At 45.2% G+C, this 10,000-nt stretch overlaps 1 protein-coding gene across 1 annotated transcript in view; it reads right to left on the bottom strand.

Moving 5' to 3' along the window:
- The window catches only part of LOC134468266 (pleckstrin homology domain-containing family G member 3), a 164,682-nt gene that overhangs the window by 15,077 nt on the left and 139,605 nt on the right, over nucleotides 1-10,000 (bottom strand). The window contains exon 12 of the mRNA XM_063222209.1: nucleotides 8,409-8,495. Coding sequence (XP_063078279.1) covers nucleotides 8,409-8,495 — 87 coding nt within the window. The remainder of the gene's footprint in view (nucleotides 1-8,408; nucleotides 8,496-10,000) is intronic.

Raw genomic sequence — 10,000 nt, 5'->3', positions numbered from 1 at the left:
GCATGCTACATGGATCCATTAACTTTCGCTAGCTTAGCGACATGCAATCTCCCAACTTAACGAACGACACTGCTCTAAATAACTGTAAGTCACTCAGCAAAGAGTACAGGTACTGCAATCAATGCAATGCCATATAATGTAAAGGTGTCCAGCGACTCAGCATAGACATCGTCAGCCTTCAGCATAGTACTTGAACCACTTCCCAACTATAGTTCATAACCTCTGACGGCCGGGCTGACTTGGGAACGCCCTGTAGATATCACATACCGGACGGACAAGCTGCCTGCCTGGGGATCTGAGCAGTTGCTGTACAAGAAAAAACTACACATTCAGGAAACTGCTCTCCAAAATAAATGTGAAGGCTTGCCGTTCTGCTTTCTAAACAGAGGCGAGTGTGATCTGACCTGTTCTTGGTCTCTCAGTGGCAAGAGGGCAAGATGCTGTATGATTGGCCGTCTAAGTACCTCATAGTAATCTGCCAGGCAGCAGGAGGGATGATGAGGATGGATGTGGAATGTGTGATGTTGCAGTGGAAGTCAACTGTGTTTCGATTCGAAGACAAAAACTGTCTTAAAGGTGGGGTTGCAACAGGCACGTGCACTCCAATACGGCAGGGGAGGCACGGCCTCACCAGTTCCAGATGAGAATGATGAGATGCAGTTAATGTGAATAATAGTAACAATAACAGCTATTGTTTTCGAGCATCTGCACCATAACTACCATTTGAGCAGTATTTAAACAGTTTCACTCATTTTCAATCATTTCCGTGGCCAAAATCGTAATATTTGCCCATTTCATGTCAAATTGCTCCGAATACGGTGAATTTGGGGCAACTCTGAACTGGCCTCACCCCGGATTGCGCAATCCCTCGTTAACAAAGTTGCGCGCATGCGCCATGTTGCTCGTTCTGTGAATGCAACCTGGTAATATTGTATTAAACGTTTTTATACACTTAATAGAAGTATGTATGGTGTGCCCTCATTTCCTGATATTTTTAAAATATTTTCTACGTGTGATTATCATTTCTTTACTCTGGACGCTTTGGCATAACGCCCACTGAAATATACAATGGTGAGGCGAGCAGTAGCCTGGCCGCAGACTCCCTTCTGGTGTTGAGTCTTGCTGGACAGTTACGTCATAGCGAATCTGAAGTTCACAATACAGTCAGTCGGTGTTGTTGGCTAGCTTGTTCACGTTGACTGCTACAAGTGGATTTCATAACGAAACTAAGAGCATTCTCAAAGTTGGATTTCCAATGGGAAAATATGTGATAAAGAATGGAGGACCGACAGAGCTGAAGGGTTTTCTACTCAGGTGACCGGTCAGAGTAACTACCCGATCATTTCAAAGTGAGTGGTACAACACTGCAGAAAATATTGTTGTTTCCCTGTGTCTTGTTTGCATTGCAACCGGCGAGAATGTGTGGAAGACCATTCGCATGGGATTTTACGACTTAACAATTTACTAAGGACTAAGGAGCCTCACGAAACACAAATCCTCGCGGCTACTCATATTCAATGCCAAATTGCTTTGGACGTTTGGGGCGACGTTTGGGGCTTTGGATGAACAGCACCGGCTAAAGTAACGTTAGCATGCACAACGCCAAGTGAAGGAAAAGAGCGGCGCATGGACCTGATGCACGAGTTCAGGTAGGACCAATTTCCTATGTGTGTGAAGCCTGTGTTTGTGAGACCCGTGGGGAGGGAGAGAATCCGCCGTGATTCTTGTCCAGTGTGGTAGCTTTTTTTCCTGGTGAACCAGAAGCTATGTGTTGACGCCCGGGGCGGGGGCTGGGCTACACAAACAGGCTACTGGTTCACCAGGAAAGTAGCTTTTGTGATGGGCACCGGATTCTCATGTGCCCTGCAACTGTTTGTAAAGTTGAGTACAGGGTACCGTTGAGGTAAATCAAATATACCCGTGTAACTACAAGACTCTGATTTAATTCCAAGGTGTAGGCATAACAGAAATGACAGTCCCAAAATATTTGGTGACCATATCGAAGCGTGTGTAATATCTGTTTACGTTGACATTCGCTTCCTGCACACCTTTGTCCCACATCACTTGCCGTAGCCTCGTACAAGTAGATGTAGGCCTACATTTGCACGAGAATCCAGTTCGTATCACGAAAGCTATCACACCGGTTTGTTCGCCGTGGTGCTCAGTGGTCTATATGACACCATGTTTTGAATCCTGTGTGTCTTGAGCATCCGCCGTGATGCTCAGTCTACATTGCTGCTGCTGTGTGGTTTATGTGAGATCACTGTTTGAATCCTGTGTGTGTGTGTGTGTGTGTGAGAGAGAGCAGTGGGCTGTGAAGGAGCTTACACTCTCCACTACTCTCCCCTCACCTACCCTCCTCTTCTCCCCTCACCTACCCTCCTCTCCTCTCCTCTCCTCTCCTCTCCTCTCCTCTCCTCTCCTTTCCTCTCCCCCTCTCCTCTCTTCTCTCCTTTCCTCTCCCCCTCTCCTCTCTTTTCCCATCTCCTCTCCTCTTCTCTCTCTCTATCTCTCTCCTCTCCTCTCCTTGAGCTCCTCTCCTCCTCCTCTCCACTCCTCCTCCTTTCTCCTCTCATCTCTTCTTCCTCTCTCTTCTCCTCCCCTCTCCTCCTCTCTCATCTCCTCTCTCCTCTTCTCTCCTCCTCTCCTCTCCCCTCCCCTTCTCTCCTCTCCTCTCCTCTCCTCTCCTCTCCACTACTCTCCTCTCCTCTGCTCTGCTGTCCACATTGGTGCTGTGTGGTATATGTGAGACCACTGTTTGAATCCTGTGTGTGTGTGTGTGTGTGTGTGTGTGTGTGTGTGTGTGTGTGTGTGTGTGTGTGTGTGTGTGTGTGTGTGTGTGTGTGTGTGTGTGTGTGTGTGTGTGTGAGAGAGAGAGAGAGAACTAATAGCATTTTCTCTGCGGAAATGCAGTAAGCTTATGTCAAAATATGTAGGCCTACCTTATGTTAAGAAAGCTGCTATGACATATGGAACTTGTCGGTAGGCCTATTTGGCAATTATTTATTTGAAAATCTGATATTGAAAAAGTTGCCTCACCAGCCATAAATCCCAGCGCACGTTACTGGGTTGCAGGTATGACATCACGTTGGCGGAACTCCCCCAGGATTCTAAGGTTCTACATAGACTCCTATGAGCCTGCGGAACCCCCAACGTGATGTCATAATAGTACATTTTCTAAAAATGGTTAACCTTCAACCCAATTGCATTGTATGGCATGAGTAAAAGTAATAAGATGCCAATTGTATTGACAAAAAATGAATTCCTGAAATATTCAGTAGGCATGGAAGTCAACTGCATTGCTACCAAGGCCATAGATGTGTGTGTGTGTGAATACCATGCTGCTAGCAGCATCTGTGCTATAAACAAGACGAATACCTGATTAAACAGGGACATACACCTTTATACATGGACATACACCTCCCTTCTGGCAAATGGAGCAAATGCATGCACACTCCCAGACACAAAGACATACACCGGCGAAGGCAAGCACGCACACACACACACAGATACGCACACACACACACAGACACACACACGCACACACACACACACTTAGATGGGGGGTATTTAGGGGTAGGGTGTATTTCTGTTGTGTCAGTGTGATGTATAGTGGTGTGGATCGGCACTGCCCTCACGATCCGATTCGATCACGATTCGGGAGGTAGCGATTCGATTCGATTCGATTCTATGCGATCTGATTCGCTTCAATGCATTGCAATGCATTACATATCTACTGAAAGCAAAGCAAATGTTTTATCAGTCATGATGAGGCAATACAAGTAGTCAGATACTGAGCAACAATTTATTGGCTGTTTTCTGTATCAGTCTGTACCAGTCTTGCAATGTTTTGAAGTACTTTTATTTAATTTAACATTCATTTGCTCCCAAATTATCCATGGAAGTAATTGAAACTTAAAAACATTGCCGGATCGATTCTGGAAATTGCCGGATCGATTCTGGATCATCCATGCCCCGCATTGGATTGCATCGCCGAATCGATCATTGTTGACACCATTAGTGATGTATCTCCAAGCACTCTTCCTGCCTCGTGACCCCAGTACTCTGGGCAGCCTCCATGTCATTGTCACAGATAAGGCCAAAGAGGACTGTGTGTGTGTGTGTGTGTGTGTGTGTGTGTGTGTGTGTGTGTGTGTGTGTGTGTGTGTGTGTGTGTGTGTGTGTGTGTGTGTGTGTGTGTGTGTGTGTGTGTGTGTGTGTGTGTGTGTGTGTGTGTGTGTGTGTGTGTGAGTGTGAGTGTGAGATTGTGATTGTGATTGTGTGACTGTGTGTGTTTTTGACTGTGTGACTGTGTATGTGCACGTGTATGTGCATGTGTACGTGTGCGTGTGTATGCCCGCGCGTGTCGTGAGGTGTTATATGGTCATAGCAGTGTTTTTTATCAGAGTGGAATCATACAGTTTCACACACATTGCTGCACGCCATATCATGTCATGCAGAGGTGAGAAGGCAGAGTGGAGATAAGAGGTGAGATTAACGGTTACTTCTCTCTGTTTTTACTGTAAACTTGTCGTTTGCAAAACAGTAGCGAATACGAAGCTAAGCTGACGTCAACTAAGTCAATGTGTCAACAACACTGTCGCATTGCAAAGGTGCTGCCATGGTGAAAACATGAGGAGTAGTACCCATGTCTGACTTTAGTGACAGTGCACAGACAATGTCTGACAGTGCACAGATGTCTGACAGGTAGGCTACAAGTGTTGCCATTTCAAAAATCCAGGCTGCCAGATTCAGACAGTGGCTTTCTGGGTTGCCTGGAAAACGCTTCTGCTCACTTATCCAACTCTACGGACTGCGGGCACCGGGGAGTGACCCAAGTTTTCGCCTGTGGTGGGGGCATCCCCTTTACAGGTAGAGCGTGTCATTTATAAGTAGTTCATTTCCTGAATGTATGCTGTCCTCAGAGTAGAAATGACTCGCTACGGTAGCTCGGCCTGTGACAAGCACACTCAAATTACACATCAGCAAAGACCTCTCATTCCTCTGCACATGATTCAGCTGTTGAGTTGCCGGGGTGGGCGGGCAGAGGGAGTTTTAGTGTCCAGTATTGCCCAAACTAACACCCTCCTGGGAGCCACACTGACGCAACTGGCTTGCACATGTGGATTGGGGATTGCTCAACTACAGTGTTCAGCGGTTAGATCTGTGAATGTAGCAACCTGACCATACGAACCATACAAAAAAAAGCTTAACCAAAGCTTAAAGCTTAAACCAGACTCTGCCGTGGCCCGGGTCATTTGCCGATCCTCCCCCCATCTCTCTCTCCCACTCACTTCCTGTTGCCTCTCATACCATCCTATCGAAATAAAGGCAAAAATATCCCCTAAAAAACAAAAACAAAAACAAAAACAAAAATGGCACCCAACCAACTGACTTAACAAACAAATACAGTAAGTTTAAATAACAACAAGCCAACTGACCAAACAAACACATTGGTAAACAAATAAGCAGGGTTACTGAATAACTCATTGAAAGCCCCTTGTGCTTCATACTGTGCGTGTACGTGTGTGTGTGGGATGTCATAATGTCATAATGAATACTTAGAATTTGATGGTGGTGGTAAGTATTCATGAAAAGGGTAACATTAGTGAATGGGCAGCATGCATTCTGGAAATAAACAACTACAAATCTTACACAGTGTCCCTTTAACAACACTGCCCCCCCCCCCCTTTCTTTTTTATTGTAAAGCGAACTTGGGTTCCTTGAAAGGCGCTATGTAAAACCAAGCTATTATCATCATTAATATTATTATCCTTCAGATGACCTATAACCTATACAGCACTGACTGGAAACATGTCCCACGCAGGGGAACTGGTGCAAGGCTGTGTGTGAGCCGATGGTGTGGGCAGATGCCAGAAATAGCCTTTCTGACACTCACCACCACACTGAATAGCACACTCGCACACTGGGCGACTGGGGGATTGTTCCTCCTTCAGATTTTGACATCTCCACTTTTTTCTACATGATATTAGTTGTTCAATTTGTTGTTTAATTTAAACTCCACTGATATTGTTTATGAATTCCCTCTATACTAATTATTTTATTATTTAGAATGTTCTGCTTTTGTGTGTTTTATTGCGAAAAAAGCAAAGGTAGTATAACAACATGCACCTGAGTGGCCGAGTGTGGACAGGCTTTACAGTTTGGTTTAACATGCACATCTTTTCCAAAACGTCATAAAATGGAAAGTAGAGGATGACGTTACAGAGAGGGTCAACGTGAACTTTGGTCTCTCTCGGGTGGCAAGCGCCGGTCTATTTTGTTGTTTATTTGTTTATAACCACCCATGAATTTTAGGCAAATGGCAATGTGTCCTGTTTTGATGGATGCATCACGTGTGATGTTCAAAGGGATTTCCACCGCGCTATTTTTAGAGTGAGGAGTCCGCACACTTGAAATAAGGATCAGATGAAGACAACAGCCAAAACGTCACCTTAAAGCAGGGGTCCCCAAACTAAGGCCAGGGGGCCGGATGCGGCCCGCCATGCCCCTTTGACCGGCCCTCCACCTCTCTGCAACTCACCATTTACACTAGCCCAAAGAAGCAATCCTCACAGAAAAAAATAAAATAAAATATTGTATCTATTGTATCACTCATAAACTGTCATTCACCATATTTTTCTAACCTTTCCTTGCTATTTTTACATGTGAAGTACTCACTTCTTTTGCAAATCGCTTGTAATGATGAACTATTTTGTGCTAGAAATTATGGCTACAACAGGCAGTAGCCTAGCATACAGCCCACATTGATCCCGGCCCCTGATCACAGTCAGGAACGATAATGTGGCCCCCAGAGAAAAAAAGTTTGGGGACCCCTGCCTTAAAGAAACAATGAGCAGCATAGTTGCAATACCTACTCTGGCCACCATCCAACACAGTGCACCTTTCAACCTATACACTCTGTAGAATGAATGGCTGGTAGTTCACTCGGTCAAAGTATCTTTCCCAGTATTCAACGGTGGTTCACGCCCTGGCGACGGCCAGATCGCTGAAACCCGTCTGTGTTTTTATGTCTGTATACCCCAATATAGAATCAAGTGATTTTAACCCATTTTGTCCTAAGTCCTTTTGGGGAAAGGGTCCCCTCTGCCTATTAAATCCAAAATATCTCAGCCTCAGAAGCACATACAAACATGAAATATGTTGCATTTAAAAACTAGGATACTCGTTTTGCATTAGAATGTGTTGATTCAGCTCTAACTTACCCACATTTTCAATAAAATAGCTCAAATCTCAAGAACCTGAATGCAACGTATATGTGTCTCCAGGACACAATGGGTTAATATAACTACCACCCTGTCTCAGAGGAGAGTGCTTTGGATTCAGTCCATCATTCTATATTCCCCAGTCTATTGGGTACTCTTGGACGCTTGGGCAGCAGTCCATTAGAAACACTAATGGCTAATCCAAGCACTCCAGAAAACAGCCTTTTAAAAGCTTTTATTCAATGTGGCTACTTTCAAAAAGCCAACATGCGTTAATACTTCACACAGGCTTTCATCGGGGCACAGTCTGCACCTGTTGTGCGAGGATTTGAATTTATTTCCTTCCTTTTGTTATATTATGCTTTCTTTTGAATGCCAGTATTAAGCTTCCCTGTTTCTAATACATTCTGTACAGTGAGGGGTTGGTAGGGAAAATCACCATATGTACCACACCTCCATTGATGGTAAAATTGGAATGAATGAATGAATGAATGAATGAATGAATGAATGAATGAATGAATGAATGAATGAATGAATGAATGAATGAATGAATCAATGAATCAATGAATACATAAACAGACAAATAGGCCCAGAATGTATTGGTTTCAGGCACAGAGCTGAAATCTGAAAATGTATGATCTGAAGATCTTGTCCATTTATCTCTGGATCTCCAGCCAATACAAGCCTAATGGATGCCTGCCCACAGGCAATGCCCTCGAGGAAATAACATCTTAGCACCACCTAGTGATCTGATGCAAGTAGTGCAGGTTGTGTGACGTGTGCGTGTTGCATGTGTGCTGGTGTGTAGCGTGTGTGTGTGTGTGTGTGTGTGTGTGTGTGTGTGTGTGTGTGTGTGTGTGTGTGTGTGTGTGTGTGTGTGATACGTGTGTGACGCGCGTGGGTGTGCGTGCGTTCCCGAGAGATACAGAGAGAGTGAGAGAGAGAAAGAGAGAGTGAGAGAGAGAAAGAGAGAGTGAGAGTGTGTGTGTGTGTGTGTGTGTGTGTGTGTGTGTGTGTGTGTGTGTGTGTGTGTGTGTGTGTGTGAGATACGTGTGTGATGCACGTGGGTGTGGGTGCGTGCCAGAGAGATACAGAGGGAGTGAGAGAGAGAAAGAGAGAGTGAGAGTGTGTGTGTGTGTGTGTGTGTGTGTGTGTGTGTGTGTGTGTGTGTGTGTGTGGTACCTTCTGGGGGATGATGGCCTGGTGGTTCTCCAGGATCAGGCGCTTGATGTGGTGAGCCCACAGCTTCCTCTCCTCCACCGTCTTCGCCTGGTGGACACACACACACACACACACACACACACACACACACACACACACACACACACACACACACACACACACACACACACACACACACACACACACACACACACACACACACACACACACACACACACACACACACACACACACACACACACACACAAAAACACACACACACAAACACATATGCACACGGTTTAGCTGACGCCTTTATCCAAAGCAACTTACAGCTATTTTAGGTTTTTTTTTTTTTAACATATTTTTGGCCTGTTTGCCTTTATTTGACTACAGTGAAGGTAATGACAGGAAGCGACTGGGGGTGAGAGAGAGACAGGGAAGAGTAGGCAAAGGACCCGGCCGGGAATCAAACCTGGGTCAGCCGCACAACAGACGAGCGCCCCACCATTTGTGCGACGGTAGGGCCGTTATTACAGTTTCTAAAGGTGGGGTTGCAGGTATGACATCACGTTGGGGGAACTCCCCCAGGATTCTAAGGTTCTACTAATAGTGTGTTCATGTGGTCTCGTAATTATCGTAAATACCAAACGCCGACATTCGAAGCACACATGAACGCCACCGCTTCTGGTATTTACCACTGGACAACTCGTAGAAAATTTTAAGAAACGAGTTTACGAGATGATGACGCACACAACCGCTGGCTCTACTCTCGCCATGGCAACCGCTAAGTTGAAATACTCAAAAACCGGCATTCAGTATGTTTAGACAGTCATGGTAAATGACAGTGTCAGAAAATATACAGAATGTTTACCTTGACTTCCTAATTCATTTGCTAGCTGTAGCTGATGAACAACAGTCTATAATCGTTTTAGTAAAAAGTCTCACTCTGGTTCGCCATCTTTAATTTGTAAACAACATCAAAAAAGCACATGAACGCAACGCACTTGTAAATACCACTTCGCAACTAGATAATATCTGCTTCGGAAGACCACATGAATGCACCAATAGACTCCTATGAGCCTGCGGAACCCCCAACGTGATGTCATAATAGTACATATTCTTAAAATGGTTAACCTGCAACCCTACCTTTAACTTTATGAGCTTTACAACTCCTTGTCTGGTACGCATGAACTGCCTGAACTAGGCCCAGCGGCCACCAAGGACATTTTTTTTTCTCGATATATTTTTGGGGCATTTTTGGCCTTTACTGCGATTGTGCAGTAAAGAGTTGGACAGGAAGTGAGTGGGGAGAGGTTGGCAAAGGACCCGGGCCGGAATTGAACCCGCGTCAGCCGTGTAGCAAACGAGTGCCCTACAGTTAGCGCCACTGTCTATTGATCCCAAGAGCACCAGCGTATTTGCCTGATTGTCATAGACTTCAGATCACGTACCGCGATTCTGGTCTGACCAGAACTATAACGATTAGTGTTTCCAAATGGCCTGGTTAGCCCGCCTCCCTCGGCTTGCTACTGGTTGTGGGCTGTGCCGAAGTTTAAACCAAACATTTTTAAGTCGCAATAGAACGTCTCTGCTTACACCACCTCACTGCC

The sequence above is a fragment of the Engraulis encrasicolus genome, chromosome 18 (genome assembly GCF_034702125.1).
Source record: "Engraulis encrasicolus isolate BLACKSEA-1 chromosome 18, IST_EnEncr_1.0, whole genome shotgun sequence".
NCBI classification, from domain to species: Eukaryota; Metazoa; Chordata; class Actinopteri; order Clupeiformes; family Engraulidae; genus Engraulis; species Engraulis encrasicolus.
This window is presented reverse-complemented; position numbering and strand designations above follow the sequence as displayed.